The sequence below is a fragment of the Chelonia mydas genome, chromosome 1 (assembly GCF_015237465.2).
Source record: "Chelonia mydas isolate rCheMyd1 chromosome 1, rCheMyd1.pri.v2, whole genome shotgun sequence".
NCBI lineage: Eukaryota > Metazoa > Chordata > Testudines > Cheloniidae > Chelonia > Chelonia mydas.
The window spans coordinates 291,689,036-291,716,971 of record NC_057849.1 but is presented as its reverse complement, the minus strand read 5'-3'; the positions used below and the strand labels follow the sequence as shown (position 1 = coordinate 291,716,971).

At 41.5% G+C, this 27,936-nt stretch overlaps 1 protein-coding gene across 5 annotated transcripts in view; it reads left to right on the top strand.

Annotated features, from left to right (window-relative positions):
• The first annotated feature begins 1,568 nt into the window (after positions 1 to 1,568).
• The window catches only part of ARID2 (AT-rich interaction domain 2), a 186,326-nt gene continuing 159,958 nt past the window's right edge, over positions 1,569 to 27,936 (top strand). Inside the window, exons 1-3 of one of the 5 annotated variants that reach the window (XM_043548811.1) lie at positions 1,569 to 2,078; positions 15,188 to 15,281; positions 16,397 to 16,494. In XM_043548811.1, the coding sequence (XP_043404746.1) occupies positions 2,077 to 2,078; positions 15,188 to 15,281; positions 16,397 to 16,494 (194 nt within the window). In that variant the 5' untranslated portion in view covers positions 1,569 to 2,076. Of the gene's footprint in view, positions 2,079 to 2,296; positions 15,027 to 15,187; positions 15,282 to 16,396; positions 16,495 to 27,936 lie in introns of those variants that run through there. The other 4 variants (XM_043548815.1, XM_007063985.4, XM_043548829.1 and 1 more) reach the window with 4 other exon arrangements.

Sequence of the window (27,936 nt, the reverse complement as noted above, 5' to 3'; positions counted from 1 at the left end):
TCTCCTATCCCCCGCTGCAGTTCACATAATGTGGTAAGGTAGGTCCTGCATTGGAAAGTATAAAACTAATTAATTTTGACTGCTTTAGGCCAACCCTGCAACCTGACCTGCTGTCCATCTCTTCCAATCCTGCATACGACACTTGGATGAGCAGGCTTTAAATCAGGGGTGGGCAAACTTTTTGGCCTGAGCGCCACATCTGGGTATGGAAATGGTATGGCAGGCCATGAATGCTCACGAAATTGGGGTTGGGGTGCAGGAGGTGGGGCCAGAAATGAATTCAGGGTGCGGGAGGGGGCTCCAGGCTGGGGTAGGGGGTTGAGGTGCGGGGGGAGGGCGGGGAGGGCTCTGGCTGGAGATGTGGGCTCTGGAGTGGGGCTGGGGAATTGGGGTGTAGGAGGGTGCTCCAGGCTGGGACAGAGGGGTTCAGGGGGCAGGAGGTGGATCAGAGTTGGGGCAGGGGGTTGGGACACTGAGAGGGTGAGGGTTTCTGGCTGGGGGTGCGGGCTCTGGGGTGGGGCCAGAAATGAGTTCAGGGTGCGAGAGGGGGCTCCACGCTGGGGCAGGGGCTTGGGGTGCAGGGGGGGGTGAGAGCTCCAGCTGGGGGTGCATGCTCTGGAGATGAGGGGTTTGGGTGCAGGAGGATGCTCTGGGCTGGGTTTGAGGGGTTCAGAGGCTGGGAGGGGGATCAGGGCTGGGGCAGTGGGTTGGGGTGTGGGAGGGACTCAGGGGTGCAGGCTCCTGGCGGCACTTACCTCAAGCAACAGCATGTCCCCCCTCCGGCTCCTACGTGGCGGCACGGCCAGGCAGCTCTGCGCACTGCCCCGTCCGCAGGCGCCGCCCCTGCAGCTCCCATTGGCCACAGGTCCTGGCCAATGGGAGCTGCGGGGGGCGGTGCTTGGGGCAGGAGCAGCGCGCTGATCCCCCTGGCTGCCCCTAAATGTAGGAGCCAGAGGAGGGGCATGCCGCTGCTTCCAAGAGCCATGTGGAGCTGTGGCATGTGCGCACAGAGTGGCCCCCAACCCTGCTCCTCAGCTGGAGCAGGGCAAACCCTAGACCCCACTCCCCAGCAGGAGCTCAAGGGATGGATTAAATCGGCTGGCAGGCCGGATGTGGCCCTCAGGCCCTAGTTTGCCCACCCCTGCTTTAGATTCTATACTCAATTCAAATATGCATAGACCTCAGAATGCACAAGATTTAAAATGTACAGAAACTCTATTGATCCTGCTGGATCCTTTCACGTTAATGTTGAAGTATAAGAAGAATTAAGGCTTATCTTCCAATCCACAAAGGCCTCTAAAAGTGTCATTGGAAGACTACGAGCAAGTATGGCAGCCTCTCTCTGAGCTCCCTCCCAGGACTACAGATTTCAAATTTTTTAGGTGCTGTGTAATACTACCACATTCTGATTTGAGAAAAATGTGGTAGCGATGATCATTGTAGCCAAAATATTTCATCTAATTCTGTATATTCTCTGTCCATCCCACAAGGGTCTTGCACTTAAAATGAAATCTAACTTTCTACTTCAGTTTCCTTGTAAATACCACAGAATGACAGTTGTATCCCCTGTTGCACTGAAGGAATGCATGCACAGTTAGCTAGCCAGCCAGGTGCACCCCTTCTAAAGTGTAGTGTGGGTTGTGATTAGCCAAGTAGAGCTAGAGGAAGAATTTAGCAGAGGAGTAGGTGAATCAACTCATTTCACCACCCTCTTTGGTAGTGTTTACAAGGAAACAGTTGCAGAAGTGGGTCGGAGGCAGGGTGCAACTTTGTTTTCTGCTTCAGGTCTCTTGGACTGATCAGTGTGTAATAAGATATATAAAGAGTGATTTTTTGCTCCTCTCTATTGTTGTTTGAGCAATAGGCAAATGGTTTGGATAATGACTCTTTAAAAGAAGGAAAAGGAAGGGAATGTTGGAATCGGAAGGTTCCATGACCGTTGGGATTGACTGTTGAGAAGAAAAGTAAACAGAAGTGAAATGACAGTCGGGGGGGAAATGGGAAGTGAAGGAAAGTGAATAGAAAAAACACAAAAGAAGCCAACAGCACAGGGAGAACTGAAATACTCGGGAGAAGATGTGAGTACTGTTGATTAACATTTCATTGTATCAAGAATGTAAAGAGTTAATTGTGGCCTGACCATTTTTAAACTAGAAAATTGAATCCTAAGGCCCAGCATGTTTCCGTGTTCCTCTGCAGTGTCTTTAGACTTGTGATCTCGCTCTTCCCAGGATCCATACGGCAAGTCGTTGCCCCAGCCACCATTTTCCCATCCACTGCTCTCACTCTAGTGACAGTGCAGAGCTCCAATTCCCAGAGCACCTGCCTCTTCTTCCTGCTCTGAAAGCTGCCTTTTGACTCCACCTCCATGCAATGGGCTCACTCAGACTGCAGATGAAGGGTGGGAGCCACCACAGCCTAAAGGGAGACTGATGGTTTGAGTTTGGTTGAGTTTCATGCCCAAAGGAGACTGATGGTGCTTTCTCCATAGGTATGAAGAGGCGGGGGAGGGGGACCCAGAAGGGGATCTGCTTCTGTTACTTCATCTAGAACCAACAATATCAATATTACGAATTCAAGGGCCTGATTTTCTGAAGTGCACCTTCCACAAACTGAAAAATCAAGCCCTGTTTCTTAACCCCACATTGAAGATTTTGTACCAAATTGATGTACCTCCGCTGAAGACTGTAGAACGGGTTCTCAAACTGGGGCTCAGGACTCCTCAGGGGGTCATGAGGTTATTACATGGGGAGTTGCAAGCTGTCAGCCTCCACCCTGCACCCCACTTTGCTTCCAGCATTTATAATGGTGTTAAATATATTAAAAAGTGTTTTTAATTTATAAGGGGAGGGAGGCCGCACTCAGAGGCTTGCTATGTGAAAGCGGTCACCAGTACAAAAGTTTGAGAACCACTGCTGTAGAACAATGTTGACTTACAGTACATGACAATCTTGCCCCTTGTCTCAAAAACTGTAGTTAGGTCTGATGAGTGACTAAATGGATTCAGAAGTGCATAGATTTGGGGAGGAATTTCTGTATGTAGTGCGCAGGGACTCAGGGCTGTAGCTTGCCTCCCAGAATAGAGACCTCTTGGTCATCCATTGATTACCACTATACCTATGATCTTTAAGTGCATGCAGAAACTTATCTGCAGATCAATAATTCACAAGTTTCACTTTGCTCACATGGAGATTGTGGTTGTCCCATGCTCTCAGACAATGTATTTCCTAGCTAGTTGCTATAAAAATGTTTAGAATTGGGTTCAAAAGCTAGGGGGAAAAGAGGAAGGGCATGTGCAAATAGAATTCAAGGAATTCCTCTTGATCAAGGAAATCTACTTAAAAGTTGTGAGATAACTAGATTACATGGTCCATTTTTAATTTCCATTGTATTAGCTGGCATGCAAGACCACTAAGGCAACAGAATTTTATATACTGATGTAGTCTTCATTTAAAAAAAGACAGTAGCTTCTTCAATCTGTATTATATTAACTATGTATTTATCTTTTGGATTCCATAGGACTACTCCCATGAATAGTTACTCAGGCGCGTGTTTGCAGGATTGAGCCGTTTATTGAATATTATAGATACTGCCACCAGCTCTCCCTACAGTTTAGGTTGCTTGATGCTTTCATTATAAGAACTGGTTCTCTTTGCTTATAACTTTGCCAAACTTTAACCATTGTGGCTGAAATTTTCCAGTGCTGCCCCTAGGCTGAATTGTTTTGGAATGTTTCAGGAAAAAGGGTTTCAGTCATTTCTAAGAATGAGATTAGAGAAAAATACGTTTTGCCCATGTGAAAAAGATTCTTAACCTTTTAGTTGAGAAGCGCTAGCACCTTCATGCTTTGGAGCAGGGACTTGAAATTTGACAGTGGCTTGCCTTTGTGTTAAGGATGGACCTTTTAGGCAGTTTTTCCACAGGAATTAGGCCAAGTTATGAGCCTTTGAAAAAGTTTCAGTTTACACTTGGTCAGCAGAGATTTGTCAGAAGTTAGCAGCTAAATTCTCTGAAAATCCTATCTGCCCTGAGCATGCTCCAGCCTGCAGCTGTAAGGTCTGAGCGGAACTTTCCCTGTAAATCGCCCATGGTGGCTGCTGTGGCACTGGGCACCACAACAGAGAGCAGGGAGACTCTCTCCTGTGCTCAGTGCTCCCCCTGCTGGCATCCAGGGAGCATGGAGAAGGAATACAGAGGGGACAAAGAGATGGACTTGAGGGGAGACGGGGTGGGATGGGATGAGGTGGGAGTGAAATGGCAGGAGTAGACTGCCACTGGGATAAGGCAGGGGACTGGGACAAGGAGTCTGGGTGGTGGTGAAAGGGGGTGTGAAACTGGGAGCTGGTGTGGGAGCACAGCAGAGAATGAGATTGGCTGGGAAAGGAGATTGGGTCAAGAATCGTGTGGGGGAAGGAGGAACAGAAAAAGTAGAGTTTGGACTGTGCTCTAGGGCTCAGTCGGGGTTGTGTAGTGAAGAAGACTGTTGTCTGTAGGATCCCTACCTCATTTGTTGCAGAAGTTAGAAGGTGTGTAGTGAATGAATCAGGGGACTGCAAGAAGAAAAAGGTAATCATATTTAAAAGCAGTTAAATGCTGCCCTGGAGAATTTGTTTCTATCTCTACTCTGCCACAGAGTTCCTGTGTGATGCTACTCAAGCCACTTAAACCAACAACTTACAAGTGACCACTAATTGTGTTCTCCTCATTTTCTTGGTACTCGAGGCCCTGGGATCTGGTTTGCACAAGTACTGAGTATTCACAACTGCTAATGAAGTCAAAATGTGCTCTGAACATAAAGTGCCATAATATTAAATAATCTGAAAGATTAGGTCCTAGGCATCTCAAATTGGGCACCTAAAATTAGCGGGCACTTTTGCCCTTAATCTCTCTGGGACAGATTCACAAAGAGGACTTAGGAGTTGGTGTTACAATGCCTATGTGTCCCAGGGGTTTTCCAAGCCCCAAGTTAGGCAGCCGAGATCCCCAGGCATTATATAGGAAAAGGATTCACAGAAGCCATCCTACTGAGCAGGAAGCCACTTAAACTAGCCAGGAGCGAAACATACAGGAAGAAGCAGGGTTTAGGGCCGTAGGCATCTAATTGACAGGCTGGAAGCAGACGCCTCCCTCTGACGTGAACACTCTCCTGTAGTTAGGTGCCTAAATCAGGTCGGCACTTTCACATGATAGACCTGGAGAGAGACCCCAATCTATGATAGCCAATAGCTCCATGTGAGTTCCATAACCACAGGAGGTGGGGGATCTGGGTTCAAAGCAGGCAGATAGGGAATTAAAGCCTAGCTCTCCTGCATCTCAGGTGAATGCCCTAACCAATGGGCTATTGGGTATAATGGAAAACTGATGGAAGGACATCTCAACCACAGCAGTCTTTTTTGTGTGGGTTAGGAGTGCTTTGAGCACACCTACTGGATTGGGCCCTGTAAGAAAGGGAACACCTATCTTGAGAATCCCATTGGGATTTAGGCCTGAGCTAGCATGTTAAGCAGCTTGTCATCATCAGGACTTCAGTGGTTTTGCACATGCCTGCTGACAAAAAGACACCTCCAAGATTAGGCATCCATAGTTTTAGTGAATATCAGTGATGCCTAAATGTTGGACTTAGGCACCAAAGTCCCTTTGTGAATCGAGGCCTCTGGGCCTCAGTTCTCGCTCTATGATATGGTGTAATGGGGTCCTTGGGTGGCCTACTGGTTAGCATCCACTCAGTCACGGGGTAGTGGTAGGGGAGTCCAGGCCCACCCACGGCCCTAGGAAGGTCAGCCGTGTTTGGCCTCTGGGATGGGTCCTCTGAGTTACCTTCCCTGGGTCACTTCCTACCACCGCTTCCTTCCCTCAGTTTCTGGTCCCAGACAAGGAGAAAAGAAAAAGGAAACCAAACTGCCAGCCCCTGCTGGGCTCCACATTCTAATCCTGTTCCGTCACGGAGGCTTCTCCAGTTCTCAGAAGCCTTCAGGATAGGTCTGCACTCCTCCACAGCCTCCTGCTTCTGAACTGGGTTCCTTCCTTTTCAACCCTGTCTTCAGTTGGAATGTGCTCTGCAGGCTTGGAGGGGTGGGGCTAGCTGGCCCAGTATAGTCCTCTACCCCCTTCTTTCACAATGTGGGGTTTGTGTACCCCATTACAAATGGGGATAATATCACTTCACTAGGGTGTTATGAAAATAAATTCATTAATGTCTGTGACGCACTTAGATACGATCCTGAAGAGTGCCACAGGAAAGCCTGTGAGGAAATAATTATTTACCCCAGGATTTGAATCCTGTGCAGGGAAGAAAGCATGGGGCCACACACACTGAACAATGATAAAATAAAATACTGAACAACTGCTCAGTCACTGAGCACCATCCACCCCGTGCACTGAATGTGGGGGTGGTTCTGTGGAAGAGAATGTGTGTATGATCATATAATGCATATACACAAGGGGAGTGAATTAAGAATCTTAATTCTGCCATTTCCTAACCTTCATGCACTTGACTTTGAAACCTTAACATTCTTCCAAGTTAATGTGTGTGTGTGTTTTTTTTGATCATCTATTTTTGATGTTTAGTCACCCCTTCCAGGTCATAGGCTTAAATTTTTAATGTAAAAAGAAAGTTATTTTGATAATAGCTAGCTCTTATATAGTGCTTTTTATCAGTAGACCTAAAAGTGCTTTTCAATGATGGTCAGTATCACCATCCCCATTTTTCAGATTGGGAAATTGAGGCATAGAGAGGCCTGCTGGCTGACAGCAGGCCAGTGGCAGGTATAGAACCCAGGTCTCCTGAGTACCAGACAAGGGCTCTGTCCACTATGACACATAATATGCCGCTCAGAATTGTTCTTACAAAACACATAACAAAGAACTTGGTTTCAGCGATAGCAAAATTTTGAAATAAGAAACTGCTTTTGGAAATATATATGTATATTTCATCCCAGGGACAGACTGTACTCCAGAATATCTGAAGACAGTGCTTCCTAATGGAAGTCTCCCCTGAACTACTGTACAGTCTTGCAAGCTTGACATTAAAAATATTGAATAAATATATCTGATTATGACCACAGGGCCTGATTTGCAGAAGTGCTAAACACCACTAAGTCCAAATAAAGGCAATGGGAGCTATAAGGTCTGGTGGTATGGAGGGAAAGTCTGACCCACAATATCTTAAAGTTAAGATGGTGAGTGAAGAATGAGCCCAGACTGTTTGAAATGTATATACTAGAACAAAACCTTCATGGGGTTCATCCAGAGACAAGCATATTTCACTCTTATGGTCTTACGAGAAATTTGTAGCATTAAAGAATTCTCATTTGTAAACTAATTAATAAATTAGAGTAATCTGATCAAGGATGAAATAACACTAAAAGCAGTTTCATCTAGAGAAAGACCGTACTTTTCAATTCAAACTTGCCAAAAAACTACTTCACAGTTCTATTTGCATCATGACATATACTACAGGTAAGTCCCTGTGTAGTCTGATTTGGGGGCACACACTTTGCTACCAGAAAGCTGTATTCCAGAATCTAAGTTACGACATTTACAATTGCAAAGCCTTAAGAACATGAATCAAGCATGAACACATGAACCCTGCAGAACCTGGGACAACTAAGCGCATCACCAAATATACTCAGACCTACCCTTTCTTCCAATCCCTCCACCAGCCTGCCTCTTCAGCAGAACTGAAACAAGGTGTACCAACTCCCGAACAACTTCTCCACTAGACCTGCCTGGGAGTGAACAATTGCTCCTTAGCTCTGTGCACAGGGCTGGGGAGAAAAACAGGATTCCTCCTGTCCCTGCGCTCCAGTTGCCTCCTGGACCTGTTTATACCCACCATTCTCAAGCAAGAATCCTAAGGAAGACACCCCCGGGCTCAAAACTCAGAAATAACAGGAGCTCTGTTTCTCTGGGGCTGATAAACACCAGTAAAGTATCTGGAGAAGAGCATGCCCATGTGCTCCTCCCAGAGCAATGCAAGAGTGATGCCATCATGCTAGTGCACAAAAGAGGATCTGAAACTGACTATACATGAAGTGCTATCAAACGTGAAAAGTGTACCTCAAATAAAGAAAAATACGTTTTCCACCAGCTTCTTTCAGTTTTGGTAATCTTAAGTGTAACTTGTAACTATAGTAAGTACAATGTTTTCAGACAGTGTGATATTGAGGTAGTGTCCCTTTAATATCTGACCACTGAATAAATTTGAGATTTTTCCTCTAGCTGAAAATAATTATACATGTACTACCACATTATTCAGGTAAATACAGCAGCCTGCTAAGCATCTCCAGTGAAGCCTTGCTCACCTGCTAATACCTAATATATATTATGTAGCCTAACAGTCAATAGCTTAAAAAGTCATAATTTAAAAAAATAATTAATTGCCCTTCAGTAACCATACAGTGACACTATTTTAAGCATTTCCATCAGCTTGAACAAGGGGACTGGACTAGTTAGGTCAATTTTGTTAAACTGACTTCTTGTCAGATTTGCTTTCAGGTTTCCATTAACTAGCAGTTTTCTCAACTGTTTTCATAGTATGGATTGGGCTGAAACTCATCAATTGTCTCATTTGTGATTATAGGAATCACTTCCCTTTTCATTTACAATTACATAAAATCCCTCTGCTAACCAAAGCAACTGCTTATTCAGAGAACATTTCATGCATTTTAGCTATCTTTTACTGATGTTTAATAGGTGGAAATAAGAAAGATGAACCAGCATCACGTGACCAACAAATGTTTCATGGACTACTAGTGGAAAACTGGACAATCCACAATCTTGAGATCTTTTACACTAGCATGATATTGGAACATCTGAACTTCAAACACTATAGGGGAAAATGTTTGTTAGTTTTTTAAAAAATTCCAGTGGACTTTTTTTTTCCCCAAATGACATAACATTTTATTGGTCTTTAGTTTTGTGAAAATTTTCTAAATAAAAAAATGAATAACCCTTAAATTTGGCTCAAAGCATAACGCAATAATCTTCTTTTAACATTCAGCAGAAACACATTCAGCAACATGGAATTTAGTCCAGTTTCATATTTCAATTCAACTTTCACACACACAAGAAATTAGTCCCCCATACAGCACTGTACAGTACTAGCATTAAATTTAATTACAGCTGTCATGGCTGCAGAAAGATTACTACTACCACCAACCAATTCATACCGACTCAGGTGTAATCAAAAGCAATGCTTTCACAGTGGCTAGTCATGCTTATGTTAGAGATTAAGCAAATGAATTGACTGTAAGCAACTCAGTATTTCTTTTAAGAATTGTACCAGTTTGCCATCCCATATGCAAATCTCTGAATTCTACTGTTCCCCAGATATATCTACCACTTTCACATCATTCAGAGCCCCAGATTTAATATCTTTGCATTACAGGTATGGTAGTCTTGAATTTACTTACTGCAAGTACTTTTGCTTTGATTGTGTTATACATAAAAGTTGTTTTTTTAAAAAGTCTGAACATTTTGTACCTACTATTTAATAGTAAGTACATATTGTTACATATAACAACTAAGAATTTTTTTTAAAAAATTTACTTGCATGCAACAAGACTTCATATATAGTGAGTTTTTCCTTTTATTTGGGGGGGGGGGAGGAGGAGGAAGAATTCTACACAGTAACACCACAATGAAAAATGAGTTTTTTAAAAAACAAGAAAGTAGAAAACAGATTAGGAGAATTTAGGAAGTGTAATTCCTGAATTTACTTAAACCAAGGTTTTCAAATTGACTAGTTTTGAGATGATGGTATTTGTTATTGAGATTATTTTAAAGGGTCAATTCTGCAAACCAGTACTTACGTGAAGAGTCCTTCACCACCTTCACCTTACTCATGAGTAAGAATTTGCAGACCTGCCATAATATTGCAGGTTCTTTTCCACTTTAAATATGATAAAACAAGCATGGTACATTAAAATTGAGTATATGCTTAAGAGCCCCTATTTTTTTAAATAGGATAATATTGCATAGTTCAAGTAAAGATATTTATCAATGATTTGCACGTCTTTAGTAACATCTTCTTTAAAACAGCCAGTACTCTAAAGTGTAATAAAGAATTAAAAAGCATTAAATAGTAAGGAGGGGGGAAGGAAAAATGGCAGGTATTCTATACTTTTGCTGAGTAAATACCCCTTGTTAGAAAGTGTACACTTTTCAGTAATTGTGAGCTATGCAAACATAGAAGTCTTGAAGTTAATTAATGCCAACACTTCTACATGTGTTGTTACTAAAAATGCTTGAAATATATATGACTGTCATGTGAAGTGTCTGACTATTTCTCCTCTAGCCAAATGCTCAACCCACAATTATGGTTACAGTATTCCTTTCCAAGATATTTCATCCTATACTGCACAGTACTGTGTGCACAACTTAAGAAACGTACTATATAACTGTCCTCTCTAGCCCATGTAGTAGACTGCAATTACCAAAAAATACTAGCTGAGAAATACACTAGCACCTCAATTTCAAGAATTTACAAAATTACTGAGTTAGTAGTTCCTATCAACATTTGGCTAGCAAAATTACGTTTCTGATTAGCAGTAACTAACATTTCCAAGCAGCGAGAGTAGCAAAAACAAGGATGAAAGGGGCCAGTGAGAAGAGCTGAACAACATTTCACCCTCCAGAAAGGAGAAACACAGTAGTGGCATGCTAACAGTGCAGCTGTGGCCTGGCCTGTAGAGAGCAGCAGTTGGACAAACAGGTTGCAAGCATAACATAGTGCTGTAGTGGAGAGTCAGACAAAATGACTAATAGGAACTATGATGTAGAGCAGTGGGGATTTTGTTTCACAATTAGACTTGTCTTCCCCTCCCCCGACACACACACACTTTTAAACTTTTACAGTGTAAATAATCCTAGATCAATCATTAAATCTGCATGATCTACAAGAACACTGATTCCACAGATAATACTAACATAAAAAAATTAATCAACTGCCCTGTACATGTTAGTTTTACATATAATCTAAACAATTTTCGTAGTTTAGGTTTTATTTTACATTTTATACCAAGTTACAGTTATAGGAACCATACAATAATAATGAAGGGAAGCTACAGTTAAGGCAGTGGTATTTTGTTCTGACTTTTTAACGTCACACAATGAGATATTTCATAACCTTTGAACACCACGCATTTCAAGCACTTGCTGTATATTTAGAATTCCAATTTAAAAAAAAGAAACGTTCTACGATCAGTAAGACAGCATCTGCCTTTCAGAACCACGAACAATGCACCAGGACAAAAGTCACCTTTAGAGAAATTGGGTAAAATCTTAATTTAATTTAATTCCTACTCCACCCATCCCCCACCGTTTACTCCGAAGGAAGGTACACTTTTACCACAAGAAATAAAAAGCATTGCAATATTACAAACATTAGTTACAAAACCATATTAAATGGAACCTAGCTATATCAAATTAAAGACCAAACCACTGTTTAAATTTAAAACAACATGTTGTTAAGATGGCAGAGTCACGGGTTAGAGTCTAACACAGACATTTTGTACCTTGCTGTTAGCTAATGTAAACTGAAGCATCAGCCTAATAGGCCGATTCCAAAGGCACGCACTAAAATGAAGCAAACCGTAATTAAGTGCTGAAATTGACCTAATTAACTACACTAAGAACCTAGATCTTCCTACAGCTCCTTCCTAGATTCCTACGGCAATAAAGTTACATAAACTGGGCTGCCAACCACGAGCTCAAGAAGGGAGAGGTTTAAGAGCAAGGAGCGAGCCCGGAACAAGGTTTCCGGGAGGAGACAGCAAATCCGCTCCCAACCCCACTGATACTCGCAGTGCACACCCAGTGCCCGAGACCTATCCCCACGGGGAACCTCCCCGTCCCTGCCGGCGAGATCGGGGCAGGGCCTTGCTGCCGAGCATCCCGGATCGCACAGGGCAGGACCGTCGCCCCGACCGCGGAGCCGCAGCTCCGGAAGGTCCCCGCGGAGCCCTTGCTGCCGGCTGGTCCCAGCGCTCAGATCGCCGCTTCGCCCGCTGCTCGCCTGCCCCGCGCAGTGCGCGCACGCTTTATAGAAAGTCTCTTCTCGGGGGCGGGGGGCCGGTGAAGTCCCTCGCTCCCCGTAACGTCGCTTCGCCGCCGCCTTCTGCGTCTCTTCCCCGGCCAAGTCCGTGTTTTGTTGACAGCTCTGTGGGCACAAAATGGGGCTGCTGCCGCTTCCATGGGCGCCGCCATTTTGTGAGGAGCCGCGGTTGTAGCTGTAGCCGCAGCCTCAGTAGCGGCGGCAACGGCAGCCCAGGCGTGTTGGAACGGCGGCGGGGGTCTGTGTAATGGTTGAATACAGTGACCCCCTCTAGGGAATCCCCAGCTGACAGTTACGTAAGGGACCGTGCGCAATTGCTGTGCTTAACACGGAAACCCACCTAACCTTGCTACGCAATTTGACTATCCTTCCCTCTGCACCCCCCCCCCCACCCCCCGACTGCATACAGGCTAGAAAAATGATTCACCTCTGCCAAGTCTCCCTCACTTAGGGAGACCCACCCACCTCTGAGTTCAGAAGCATTTAAAAGCATGTTTAAAACTGTCTCCCGCTCGTGAGAAAGGCTTTTGCTGTGTATGTTTCAAGAGATATCTAGATCCCCAATTCCTTATTTTGTTTTAAATTTCTCATTCTTACTATCTCAGTTTTAGCAGCCTCGCATATACTACTGTTGAAATAGCAAAACCCCTCATTATCATAGGGGTGCTGATCTCAAGGTTCTTCGGGACTAAATTGAATGAAGGACATTTTAAAAATAAGGCTGAGTGATACTCTATACATTTTTCACACAGAAACACACAACAAAATCCTCCATCCAGAGAGGGAGAGGCTTGAAATACTGCCTGAGAGTTAATTCCAAACGGAGGGATTTCTGCCTCCCCCTCTCCACAATGAGTGTGACCTAGAGGGCAACTCCTTCCGAACATCTTACTATATCTCTGTCTCTGTGGGTATATTCAAGCTGAAAGAGCAGTCAAGTTAAAAGAAAAAAAAATCTTACATGAAAAAAATGTTTTATTCCCTTAAGTAAGTTAGTACAGGGAGTATAAGGGCATTATAGTTTTCCTTGAAGTGCTCACTTGAGGCCATAATGTGCCATCGATTTTAAAACAGACCTTCTTACTGACTTTAATGAGGAATTCTTCTTAAAAACTGCTGAATATGGGCTTGGATTTAAATTTATTGTATATGAGAAAGAAATGCGCCTCTGGAGTCTTATAAAGTGGAACAAGTGCTCACCTCAAGTTCTGTTTACCCTATGAGAAGGATAAGTGCCCACCTGGATTATCACTTACTGGTCTATAAATGAGGGATGAGTTTTAGGGAGGACTCACCTGGGATCCCATTTACTGTCTGACCCCATTCTCCCCCACCCCCATTTACTTTAATGGGAGCAGGATGGTGGCCTTGCTGAAAAACTATAAAAGCATTCACTTGGGTTCACACATACTGTATGAAGGACAAGAGCTTACCTGGAGTCTCATTTACTGTATGCCAGGGGACACGTGGTGGCCTAGACACTGGGCCTCATTATAAGAAAGGTCCTGTTCAATGTATATGAGAGACAAGTTTTCCCCCCTAAGAATTGTATGAGGACCAATATTAGAGAGAAGCATACAGGTGGAAATCCCATTAACTGCTCACAGGCATATATGTGACTTTGTCTGGGGTGTAGAATTAGAAAAAAATGTTTAATTACAAAGAATATCACTTCTTAACCAGAAAGAAAATATTCACCTAGCAAGACAATTCACTCCCCTAGAGACATACCTGCCTAAGGTATCACTCATTTAAGAAAGGGATCAGACTTCCTTTTTGGGAAGATTTTACAATATTTAACCTCTTAAAATGTGTTTGGGGGCCTTTCAATGAAGTATGTAAAATCCCCCTCATCATTCAAAATGCCTTGGAGTTTGACACCCAAAAGTTTGGTTTTAAGTCATAATCTTCCCGTGCCCCCTTCATTTTGTTAACTCAGTACATTTGATTTAGGCCAATGTAATACAGAGATTTCAAATCAGACTTTCCTGTCTCCTTGTTTCTCCCTCGAATAAGTCACTGGAATGATTCGTCCCTTTAAAGCCCGGGAAGAAGGGCACATTTCCCCTACCCCTAACGCTAGAACAACCGGTAGTAGCCGTTTTTTCCCTTCCCTCTTCTCCTTCTCCCTTTTCTCTTTCCGCCTGGCTTTGTGTGAAGTTTGCGGCACATTGCAGATGAGCCCTTAGCGGCGAGAGGAGCCTATTGTTCCCCGCCAGGAACTGCTTGCAGGGGCTGTGCTGGCTTTTGCCTTTCGAGCTGCCTTTTGCAGTACCTGGGCCGGCCTCTGGGGTTCGCTGTGTTGCGCTCTCGCCCAGGCAGCCGCACGGCGGCCTCAGATCTTTTTGTCTGAGAGAGAAGAGAAGTGAATCCCGCTGCCGCCGCCGCCGCCGCTGCTGTAGCTGTACAGTGTGTGTGTGTGTGTGTGTGAGAGAGAGAGAGAGAGAGGGAGATTGCATGGAGCCGCGTCTGTAACACACACACACTGTCAATACCTCACTCCAGCTCCCCCCGCCCCACCACAACACTAACCCAATTCATTGTGTGATCCAGCAGCACCATGTTGAGTCTCATGTGCAGGCTGGATCGGTTGGGTTTGTGGTGCTGAGACAGGCAGCAGCAGGAATTACTGAGAGGTGCCCCTCTCCCTCCCTGTGTGTCTCTGCCCGTGTGTTGTGTGGAGACGGGACTCGCAATTACCACGCTCTCGGGGGCTCCCTTATTCCTTTTAAACTTTTTTTTTAAACAAGCCCCTCTCCATGGCTGATCCCCGGCCGAGCACGGGCACCTGGGTCTCGTAAAGACAAGGAGGAGCCGGGGATTGTTGTTGTTTTTTTTTAATTGGATTTTTTTAAAGAAAATCTTTTTTAATACAAAAAATGGCAAATTCGACGGGTAAAACCCAACCAGACCAGCGGAGAAAGGGACTCGCTTTCCTGGACGAGCTGCGGCAGTTTCACCACAGCAGAGGGTGAGGAAAATGGGGAGATGGAAGGGGAGGGGGGGGAGGCTTTTAAACCGGCCAGATCCAACTTCCAGCCCCTTCCCTGAAGGACACGGCAGCCCCTGCGAGGGGAGAAAAGGGGGCAGAGTTGACAAGTTGTGTTGTTTTGTGTGTATCGCCTTTGGCAGGTCTCCTTTTAAGAAGATCCCTGTGGTGGGTGGGAAGGAGCTGGATCTTCACGCTCTCTACACCAGAGTCACCACTTTAGGCGGATTTGGGAAGGTGAGTGGAAGTTTTAATTTGGGTTTCCCTCCCAGTAACCTCTTCCCAAAAGTCTGCTCTGACCCTCGGGGGCAAAGAGAGGAGGTGGGGTGGCCGGGAAGCGTCCCATTGAAAGCCGGCAAGGGAAGGTGGGGGGTGGAAGAAGGAAGGAAGCAGGCAGGCAGGTTGGTGGCTTGGCCTTGTTGGTAGAGAGATGAAGGGGGATCGTTGGGGGTGTAGCGTACACACTACTTGTGCCTCCCTTTCCTCCTCCACAGCCCCCTTTTTCCTTCCCCTCTTTCCTGGTAGAAGGAGAGAGAGCAGAGTGTGTGGGTCTGCGTGTGAGTTTGTTTCTCTCGCTTGCGATTGCTGCTTTCTGTGTGTTTCACACAGGCAGAGACGGAGAGGAGCGTCTGAGTGCAGTTTTAGTGCAACTCAAAATTAGCGGGCATGTTTAACATCGATAATCGGCACGGAGCATGGGCTAGGAAATGATCCTCGCAGCCGGGGGGGACCAGGCGCTGCCCTCGGAGCCCTTCCCAGAGAGAAATAACAAAAGGGGCACCCAAGACGGTGTGTAATCAAATAGCCATCTTTAGGCTTCAAGGCTAGGGACAGAAATGTAGGCCTCAAAAGAAAGGCCTCTCTGTGTCTATAGATCTGTCTTGGGGGGACTCACCGAGCCGGCTCCCCCGCTCCCCTGAACCCCGCAGGCCACTGGGCGCCCCCTCCAAGACTTTCTTGAATCATTTTAAACTTCTTTGGGTTTTTAACGGACCGCGTTAGGATTTAAAAGGGGGCGACAGAGGGACTCCCGATTGGTTATTGTCCAGGCAGTAAAAACAAAACAAACAACCCCAAAACAATATAACCCTTCCGTTTCCCCCAGAATACCCAAATACATCAAATAAAATGTAAAATAGTGGTGAGGAGCTGGATTATACCTGAGGGGAGACCACCAGGGACTGTCAATGAGAAATATAGCCATATATCCCATATACATAGATCTCTCTCTATATATATTTTTCATATATTTATTTGTTTCATGGCAGCCCGTATTCCTTGTGATGTTCACTATCGACGATATGTGTGTGTGTGTGTGTTGTGTATCTCTGTCTGTATGTTGTTTTTGACAGGTATCTGAGAAGAATCAGTGGGGAGAAATTGTAGAGGAGTTTAACTTTCCCAGAAGTTGTTCTAACGCTGCCTTCGCTTTAAAACAGTATTACTTGCGGTAAGTGCTGATAAGGGCTCTTTCAATAGTATTATTGAGCATGGGATAGCATTTTATTTTCAATGTGTGTAACAGTAAAAGCAACCCCACCCACCAAAAATACTCTAAAATAAAGCACTTCCTAATCGACTGTTGAGCTGGTTCACTGGTCAGTTGAAAGTAACTCTATGTTGTGATTGTTGATATTTGTAATCTCTTTTTGTTATTGTTTATATTTGTATTTTACATCTGCCAGCCTTAAACCTGTCAGGTAAACCCAAGTATATAAAGAATAATCAGAAGCATTTTTATTGATTATTTTAAGTTGACAATACAGTAAAACTGATATTAGCAACCAAATTAATATATTAGTTATTGAAACTTTGTTTCATTTCAGAGCAATAAAATGTCTTTATTGGTTGACTTGGTTACCTGTTTATGAAGTTATACTCTGGTTTAAAAATATATCTTTTGTGGAAAATGGTTTGCTTCTCAACAATATATAAATACACAATTATCAGCTGTTTGTAGTTGATTTTTATCATCTAGAGTTGTCAAATAGGATATTTTAATTTTTTTCAGTTACTTAAAAATATCAGTTTCCTGCATTTTTTTTTCGGTGATCTTATTAATAACTAAGGGTTATTTTTCTGACCTTTCATGAACCTTATAGTGCATCTTCTAGTTTGGTGTGTGTGCTACTGTTGAGTTACTAAATGGTCCTTTATTAAAGTTAATTATAACTTTTATCAACTAATCTGTATGAAAATATTCTTGTATATATTCTAAAAATAATAGTGGCATCTCTTAATTTAAAATGCTTGCCATATGTTTAAGGAGCCAACATTTATGTTTTTAAATTATATACATCATATTTATATTTTTATAGTAATTTTCAATTTTTTTATTGACAAAATAGATACAGGCTGTGCTTTTTGTATGTGATATATCCTCTGTGTGTTGTTCTAATTGTTGATTTTTGTTTTCTCACAATGCATATGAGCTATATCTGTCTCAGGTTTAGCTTTCTGAATTAGAAAATGCAGTAATTGCACAGGTGCACTTTCTATTGGCTGTCCTAGATTGACTTCCAGCTTGAAGCTGTAGAGTTCACAGCACTGTGTAGAGCAGTTATTGAGTTACAATGAAGTCTGGAAAACCATAGTCAGATATCTGTAGCTACTGGATTTGTTTTGTGATGGCATGTTATTTCTTTAAAATCCAGAGCAATTGAAGAAATAAACTTTTCTAATACTACGTACTATATTAATGGCTACTAGTGGGCCTAGGTATAAGTTGGGAATCTCATTTTTGGATGTCTTCCATCTATTTTTCTTTGTTTTTATTAATATTGAGCATTGGGAGCATATTGCTAAAGATGAGCTGGATGACAGGAATTGGTTTTTGCTTTTTTGAGTTTTCCTAATGGACTCAAACTCCTGAAAAATGTACTAAAGTTGTAATATGATGATTGTTGTCTGACCCCTCCCTTCATTCAGGTCCGTATCTTCAAATCAATAAATGTTAGAACACTCCAGCTTGTTGCGGTAATAGGCTGTATACTCTTTGGGACAGTTACTGTGGCTTCTTCTGTGTTTTGAAAGTGTCTTGCGCACTGTGGTCATTAGCACAACCCAAATAATAAGTCATTTAAAATATATAATGTGTCATTTCTTATTTAAAAATACATTGGATTCTTACTAGACCAAATCACTAAAAGTTTGTATATTATTACGATAGTAGTATTGACAGGATATTAAAAATACCAAAGTTTTCTAAAAGATTTACATAAACAATCATAACAACTTTAAAAGAACTGTAATTGATTTTATTTTACTGAAAAGAAATTTTTAAATGATTTTTTAAAATGAAAAATCTTTAAAAACAGTTTACGTTTTTCATAGATTTCCATCTTTTAAATAGGCTGTTCTTGAACTATACTATCAGTTATTTTTTCATAATTTTTGCTATTCTTGTTTTACTCATTGTTGGTCATTCCATGGGAAGATGAAGTGTTTTCTTAACTAACTTATTTTCCCTCCACTCCGCGCTCATTGGTTTGTTATTGCAAGGTTATAGCTGGGGTACTGACTTTTTGTGTATTTGTTGAGGTTTTTTGTTGGAGGGGAGGGGAAGGGAGGAGAAGGAAGAAAGACACCAACACAAATATTTTCAAAAATAACTAGTGATATTTAGAGCCTCAGTGTTTGTGTTCCTAACTTAATATTCCTTAAAGGGGCCTTATTTTCAAGAATTTTTGGACATCTACTTTCTGAATATCAGACCCTTGTGAGAGGGTTCAGTTTAGGTACACAAAAATCATTAGTTATGTTTCAGAATCTTGGCCCACAAATTTTAAGGACTTCTGCAAACTGAACTGGTCAAAATTTGGGCCTACCAACCTTAGAAGTTTTTCCCAGTATGTAACATGGAGCCCGGATCCTGTAAAGAGTTCTGCAGAGGCAGCTGTTTATAGGACCCCTGTTGAACTCTGTGTTCACTGTTGTGGCACATACACTAAGAAGAAGACTCACATGGGTACCTTAGCAGATTTGGAGCCTTGGTAGTTTGTGATGGTAGGAAGTTACATCTTTCTGTGAAGCATCTGGCACTGTGCATTGTTTGAGGTAAGATCTCAAACTAGGTGGACCATTGGCCTGTTTTGCTATATCATCTCTTAGGATCATGTCATTTTGATTTAAAATTATTGCTTAAATAGCTAGTTAACTATTTGTGTGACACACTGGTGATCCATTTGTCTTCATCAAATTGAATGTCTTGTCAAAGATATACCACACACTTTTTCAGGTAGTGAGGGTTGTTATTATTTTGAAACTGTAACTATTTTTTCCTGTTGACTGTTGTGGAATTTTGCCAGATGACTATAAGAGTGTGTTTTAGCCTTCATTAAAAACATAAATTTAAAACTGGATATGCTCCTGATCCTATGATAAACAATTCAAATAAGCTACAATTTTTTTCTCCAAAAATTATGTGAGAGACTGCCTTAATCACACTTAACTGTTCGAGTACATTTGCTTTGAGTTGTCTGACAGGTATAGCAATTCATGTGCTATGATTCTGTGGTGAGCAGTCAAAAGCCAATAACCATTGATAGACTTTATTTGTTAATATAGTGGTGTAAGTCTCTACAATAGGAGTTAGTGTAATTCCCTTGGATCTTAGTGCAAATTAGATGTTTCATGTCAATTGAGATGAATTAGTAAAGCGTTTTCCAAATACTTCTGTGTGGGTACTTTACAGTGATGATGGAAACATTTTAATAAGGGGCAGTACATGTAAATGTTGGTCAAAAGCATGTTTTTACATTTCTTGTCAGCTATGACTTGGTAAACATGTTGGCAAAAGAGAATTTTAACAAAAAAACAGAAATTTATTTCATGTGATGGTTGGGTAGGCCCACATTCATACAAACTGTTGCCCTGTTGTGACCCCTTCCATCCATGTGGAGTCCTGTTTGTGGGACTCATGTGGGCATAAACCTACAGGGATGTATCTATTTGTAGATTCTGTACCTATAGCTGTATATGGGGAGCAGGTGGTAGGAGGGAAGAGAATTTAAAACCAAAGGTGCAACTGGACTGTGGGTGGCTGAATTAAAAATCACTGTTACAGAGACATGAATTATTTCTTTTAATATATTTGTGATGGTTAGAGAAGTTAGGCTAAAGATTGTTGTTCCCTTTAGATATCAGGTAGAATGAGTTTAAATTTCAGTCATGTAAGTAATTTTTTAGAAATTGTGAAGCTGGTTTATAAGTGAACTCATGCTAAAGATAAGGGCAGCAAAAGCAGAATGAGTTAATGTTAGGGGCATAGGAGAATAAGAAGGGTTTTAATAAATATCGGGGTGGGGGGAATAGTAGTAAAGGGAAAGTAGGTCAATTAATAAATGAGGAAAGGGATTAAATTAATTATTAAAAAAGACCATCATACTGAACCACTTAAACAAATTCTATCTTTAATGAAAAAAATAAACAAGTTTGGACAATTAAGAACTGAGGAAAACCTTATAAATATAGCTATTGATGAAGAGTAAGTAGAATACTTGAAGAAAAATCTGAACAGTTTTATACATTTGCTGAATTCCGAGGTAATGCAAGATTGGAGAAAAGCAAATATAGTTCTGATTTTCAAAAAAGGAGAATCATCCTAACAATTAGATCCCCTGAAAAAAAATCTAACCTCTATCCCTCATAAAAGAATGGAACAAATATTGAGAAAATTCCCCTCTTAATATAATGGACCCATGCGCAATAAGTAGCCTGGATTTATAAAGAACAGTTTTTTTGCCAAACTATGTTGATTTTCTTTCTTTTTAAAAAAAATGTTCAAAATTAGGTTTTAATCCTGCAGCTGGACCTGCACAGACATCAACGGTTTCTGCATGGATGCAAAGATTCATCTGCCTGCTGGATCTGGTTGTAGGGTCAGGGGCTGAGGCCATAGTGGATGATAGAAAAGTTACAGCTGAATTTATTTAAATTTGAGTAAAACATCTGAAATATTGTCTCTTAAAATCTCACTCTCAAATAAGTTAAAAATATGGCCAATGTTGTGGATTAAAAACTGATTGAAGAACAATAAACAAAAAGTGATAAATAGTAAAGAATGGGGGACATGCATATGAGGAACTGCAGAGATCTTTTGGGTCCAGTTTAAGGCCTCAGTCCTGTGAAGAGATCCACTGGTACAAATATATAGTCACATAGACTCAGTTTCATTGCAGCTTCGAGACCATAATTACTGTCTTTATTAATGATCTTTAAGAGAAAGTGAACAGCATACTAATGAAATTAGCAGATGATGCTAAACTGGAGAAAGTTGCAAATACCAATGAGGACAGAGAAATAAAAGAAATAGACCTAGAGAGATTAGAGACATTGGTAGCAAATAACAAAATGAGATTTAGTTTTGAAAATTCAAGCTAAACATCTGGGGGGCAATAATCCAGAAACAGGTATTCGGTGTGGGAGTATAACCTGGAAAACAGTAATGTTGAAAAAGAGATGGGAATGGTAGTGAACCACAAATGAGATATCAGGGGCCCGATCATCCTGTCAGTTGCTTGTGCATACAGCTCCCATTGATATTGATGGGAGTTCTACATGCTACTGACAGAATGATCAGGCCCCAGTTTGCAATGTGCTATGGCAGCAGAAAAGGCCAACATAATTTTAGGCTGCATACACAGAGGCATCATGTCACGAAACAGTGGGGTAATGGTCTCTCTTCTATGACACTAGTATGACTACATCAGGAATATTGTTTTTACTTTCAGCACCTCATTACCAGGTGGGACAAATAGGAGTAAAGCACTGGAATAAATTGCCTAAGGAGGTTGTGGAATCTCCATCATTGGGGATTTTTAAGAGCAGGTTGGACAAACACCTGTCAGGGATGGTCTGGATAATACTTAGTCCTGCCTTGAGTGCAGGGGACTGGACTAGATGACCTCTTGAGGTCCCTTCCAGTTCTATGATTTTATAATTCTATGTTTAGAAGACTTTCGGGACTGATTTAAAAGGAAAGACTGAGATAAATATGCATTGCTTGACTAAGCAAGGACTATAGTGGCCATGATGATATCCATCCTACAGAGATTTAACAGGTTTTAACACTTAGAAAGGGGTGGAATTATTTAGAGTAGTGTAAGGGGCTGTAATAAGAAGTAATGGGATTAAATTAAGAAAAGATACATTTAAACTAAATAGCAGGCCAAACTTTTAAAGTAAGATCTACTATATTGTGGAGTAGTCTGCCAAGGAAAATTGTGGAAACCCCATTGCATGGGTCATTTAAAAGTAAACTGTGTGGAACAAAGGAGAAAAACAGCATTGATGTGGAGATGGAGTAGATGATGATATAGGTGTTGACCATCCTTGAATAACACCATAAGGGAGTCTGTCATTTACTACAGGTTTTACTAGAACTCTCCGTACTTCACCTTAAAAAGCTGTATAACTTAAACTTTATCCAGACCCTGAAATGATTGCAAGAGTAGAGATCACATATGGCTATTAATTGTTAGTGGGGTTTTTAATTCTTTCTTAAGGAAAAATAATTTATAGTTTGTGTTTCCATCAAGCATTTGGGGCCTTGGTTTGAAGGCTTAGGGAAATATTTTAAATACTTGATGGAGAATTTTGTTTTAGTTATAGTAGTACTGTTGGTGCCTCTACAGTCAAGGCTAAACTTGATTTTTTGAGATTAAATATTTTGGTCATTTCAAATCTCAGGGTGTCTCTTGGTAAGAAGTTATTTATTTAGATGGATGCTGTCTCCCCACCAATTGTACTGGGAATCTGCTCAAAAGTTAATATAGCCTCAATGTTGTAAAACTTGCACTCGGGCCGGGGGGGGAGTGTTCAGGAGGCAGCAGCAAATGAGGGAGTCAGTGGCAGCATGGTTATGTTAAAGTTGTTCTGACTGAAAAGTCAACCAAAAGTCCCTGAAGCAAGTGTGAAGAAATAGGGCCTCTATGCAGATGGCCTGGTCTTCATCAGATCCCTGAGATCTTCAGTGAAGTGGCAAACTCCTCTCTGCTGCTGAACAAGCTGGTGAAAACTCTCTGAAGTGAACTTTGTGGTAATTTTTTTTTCTCCTGGTTCCTTCCTGTAGGCTTTTCTGTTGGAGGTAATGATCTGGATTCTCTGCTGCTAAACTTGCAAATACTCATTTATTTATATATTTATTTTTGGCAAGACACTATCCTTCAGTGTTAACACATAGTTCTGAATTTCTTTGTAAGTACTTTAAATATATATTTAAACTGACAGTTACGTGCAGTGACTAGTAATTTACATAAATATAACCTTTTGGTAAAAGCTTTACTTATTGTGATTACACTAAGACCTGTTCAGTCTTCTGCTAACTGGTGAAAGGTTATGGAGGCTGTTTTATGATGTCAAATTGAAACAGTGTTAAATTGAGTTTATATTTTCAGACATAAAAATAGCTATGGTAACCATTTAAGTTTCAAATATAGGATAAACAGAATGCTTGGTAGTGCAAGACTTCTGCTTGTCCCCTAATGGAGTGGAATAAGGCGGTGGGCAGGAAGGCAAGAGGTTCAGAGTTCTTTTCCCTTCATCACCTGACAAGTTTAAATTCTTTGCAATTAACACTTTAATGAGTAATATCATTTGCCCTCATTTGCAGGTGAGATGCCTGAGTGCAGGTCTGCACTGCAAAATTAAGTCGATCTAAGTTACATTGACATGCAGCCACCACAGTAATTAAATCGCTTTTGCGTGTCCACACTAGGCTCTTTGTGTTGGCAGTGTGCATCCTCAGCAGGAGCGCTTCCACCAGTTTAACTGTCAGTGTGGAACATGGTGGGACGGCTTCCGAAAGGCAGCAACAATCGATGTAAGCAACGCAGTGTGTACACTGACACTGTGTCGACTTAACTACGTTGACCTAAGCACTGCGCCTCTTGTGGAAGTGGAGTTAAGTGGGTGTAGTGAGTGGGCTACATTGGTAGGAGGTACATTTTAGTGTAGACGCTTACAGTTAGGTCAACGTAAGCTGCCTTACATCGACCTAACTCTGTAGTGGAGACCAGGCCTAAGACACACAGAAGTTAAGCCAGTTACATTGAGTGCATATATCAGAGCTGAGAATGGAACCTGGGTATCTTATGTGTAAGATCCTTATCTTATCCGATAAACTTCTTCCAGTCTCTGAGCCTCAGTTAAGCTATCTAGAAAATGGGTTGTTAATGCTTACCACATTTGAAATCAATAGCTGAAAAAGCACCATATTAGTGCAGAGTAGTAGTATTTGCCATGTTTTGCAGATGGGAAAATTGAGACTCTGAAAAGTTAAATCAGTAACTTAGATTGTAAGCTCTTTGGGGAAGGGATTGTCTTTTTACTATGTGTCTGTATACTGGAGCTCTGGTCCTTGATTGTACCTTGGAGTTACTGCAGTACAAATAATAATTTTGGAGGACACACTGGAGTACAGTGAATTGGGCGTGGGCCAGGAAGCCAACCAAAAGGCTTCTAGTCTTGGGTGTGACATTCATTTGGTATGCAACCTTAAACCAGTCCCTTGACATCAATGTTTACCCATCCATAAAATGGGACTGTGAAGTCTTTGGGGCAGAGACTGACTGTCTTCTTATTTCTGTGACATGCCTAGCATGCTTTTGGGTATTTGAAAATAAATACTAAGAAATTAGAACTATTAGAAAAGATAAATCTATTTCCAAACTGTTTATATGTGCCCTTCCATGTAGAGAAGCAAAGAGGATGGCATAGATGAGAGGCGAGAACATATTCCCTCCTTAGGGAATATGTAAATTGGAATACACTCATAGAGAAGGAATAGAAGGGACTGGATGATATTTGGTACACATTTCTCTGAAAGAGAGAAGCTGACTTTTAGAAAGAAAATAAAATAGCAAGAAGCTACCTAGAATAGCGGTGGATCTTTGGACTCTGCTTGCGGGTTTAGTGGGCTAAACATCCAGTTTCAAAGATAGTCTCCCAGGAGCAAAAAGTTGAAGTCTAAACAGAGTTGGATTCGATTTTCAACCTCAAGATAGTTAAATCGAGGTTCCTACAATTCCATAATACTCTCTGTATATAGGCCTCAATTCTGCAATGTATTGATGCCTGTGCCTAACTTTAAGAATGTGAATAGTGCAAATGAAGTTAATGTGTAAAGTGTTTTGGTGTATGTAGAAGTTGCAGTATATAGTGAGCTTTATAGGGACATAAATTGGGGTGTCTGTTCTGTTGGGTCATTTCCCAGGCAACTGAGTTAGCTGAATGATATTTACCTTAATTCTGGTATAAATTTAGTAAATGCCAAGTAGTTTAATGGTGATTAAGATGTTAAGAAGGTGTAAAATTGTAAGCTCTGATATATATATTCATATCCTATAGCCAAATAAAAGTTAAGAGTTATACTTTTGTCAGTACACAGTTAACTTTAGTCAACTGGTGGCCTTGGTCAAGTATTGCAGAGGTCAGGTAGTGTCCGCAAACAGTTCCACTTTATGAAATTCACATATGCAGTTTGTAATTTTTGGCAAGATAGCAGGACTTTGAAGCACTGGAGTTTGAAGTGCTTTTTCCTGAGCATTTTTCTCTTCCCTATCCCATTTTACTTCTGGAAGACCTAAGAAATTTAAATTTAAAATAACTTATATTAATATAATGCTACGTTTGCACAGTAAAGACATGAAAAGTCAGGATTGACCTAATTTAAGGCTGAATGTGCAACCTTATCTCTGCCCCTAGAGCATATGTTTTATGATCAGGGTCTTGTATACTCTGTGGCACAATGGGACTAAATTCCACAGCAACATTAATCTCTTGTATCTCCCACCCTTACATAAACATGCAATTATGGCTCATAGTTGAAAATAATAATTGACATGAGATTCATTTAGTATTTTCAACAGTGATTATTTTTTGGTATGGATTTTTCTTCTTTATGCTCTTAACGTATCCTAGCTCCACTTCTCAAGCTTCTATCATGTTGCCCATTTGGTCAGACTCAGAAACTTTTTTCCTCTGCATTTCTGCCAGAAAAGGTGAGAGCTCATAGCCAGCTTCAGCAGCTCCTCAAACTGGTTCCCTAGGTCTTTACTGCTGTACTATTTTCCAAGTTGACTAGCTCAGCTCACCAGTCAGTGGTTCTGATTTTTCCCTCATCCTCTTCTGGCTCCCTGGCTGGAAGTTGGATTCCAGCTTTAGTTCAATGACCCCCCGCCCTCCACTGTCTGTCTCCATGGAACAATTCAAGGAGCATTAATTCCCACTTGTGGGAAAGACTGGAGGTAAAGGAAGCTGCAGGCAGGTCCTGGCAGGGAGACCGAGAACCAAATGTCAGGTGTCTGGCTGTAACAAAAATGTTGAATTCCATAGTATCTGGGAAAAATTGCACAGCTGAATCCATAGGCCCAAACTGAGATGAATAGGGCAGTTCATGTGTCTTAGAGCTGTTATTTCAGGGTCTTTGCAGACCTAGGCAGGCATTGCAGCATTGCTTTACACTTGATTTATGTTTCCAAGATTATCTCTGCAGCCACAAGGGCTACAAATATAATATTTTAAAATTGAAAACAGTGCTTCTGGAGCAGAATTCTGTGTAAAAGATGAATTCCACAGCAAATTCTGATGGTGGATTTGTGGAATAAACGGCTCTGGTTATGATACAATTTTGAAGACAGTTTTTTGAATAATACAGTGTAAAATCATACAGTTTTCTTCAACCTTAGGTAAGCTGGTTGCATATTTTGTACTATGTGCTACTCTATGTATTCCATGAAAGTCATTTAGTTGAATAGTATGCAGTAAATTGTATTAAACACATTGTTGATAAATACAGTGCCATAGAGTAGTAGTAAAAATGTGCTGAACTCCAAAATTAAATTACAACATTAACTGTATCAATGACTGCATCACTATCGGTAGTGCTTCATTATTACGCCTCATGGTCAATACGCTGTTATTACTTAATACAGCTAAACACTTAGAAACATGAATACATTTTTATGTGATCTTATAAAAAACTCATTTTCAGTTTACTTCTATTCAGCTAGTTGGAAATATATTGAGAATTTTCTGATCAAGAATGTATAGATATACATTCTATATGCGGTCTCATTTAATAAACAATTTAACCGTACTTTAAAGAAAGTTCATCTGGCAATTGGAGAAGTAAACATTTGAACTTTATTAAGACAGTTTGAGGAGAGTACCCATTTAAAAAAATCACCTATAGTTCTACATAAGACATAGTAAAATAAAAACAACCAAACAAAACCCCAACTCACACAAAAATACACTAATACAATTCTATTTGTCTGAGATACCTCTAGTGCAGTGGTTCCCAAACTGGAGTTCGCGAACCTCTGGGGTTCACCAGAAAAATTTCACTAATGGTGGCCAGAGGACCCCGGGCATCGGAGGCAGCAGGTGGGACCCGGTTGCAGGACAGACAGCCCGAGCCCCAGGGAGAGCGGGGCCAGGCAGTTGGGGCTGGCAGCCTGAGCCCCCGCAGTCAGCGGGACCTGCAGCCCGAGCTCACTGCAGCAGGAGCCCCACGGAGTGCGGAGGAAATTTAAACTTAAATCCCTGGAAATATTCATTTTTAGGAGGGGGTTCACGAGATTTCACAATTTTGTGAAAGGGGTTCGCGGGTTTTAAAGTTTGGGAATCACTGCTCTAATGAGTTAAATGATTGTTCAGAAATGTATCAGTCTCCAATGGGAAGCAAAAATATCCTGTTGGTAGTATAGTACATTGATCGTTTTATAGGTGTTGATATTGCTGTAGGATATGTATATGTGGAATTGTGTTTGGATCTGCATAGGCAGCCTGCTGTACCTATGTGGAAGTCCATTGAAATCAATGGGATTCCTCCACATAGGGAAAGTGGTCTCTTTGTTCTGAATAGATTGCAGGATCTGGGCCATAATTA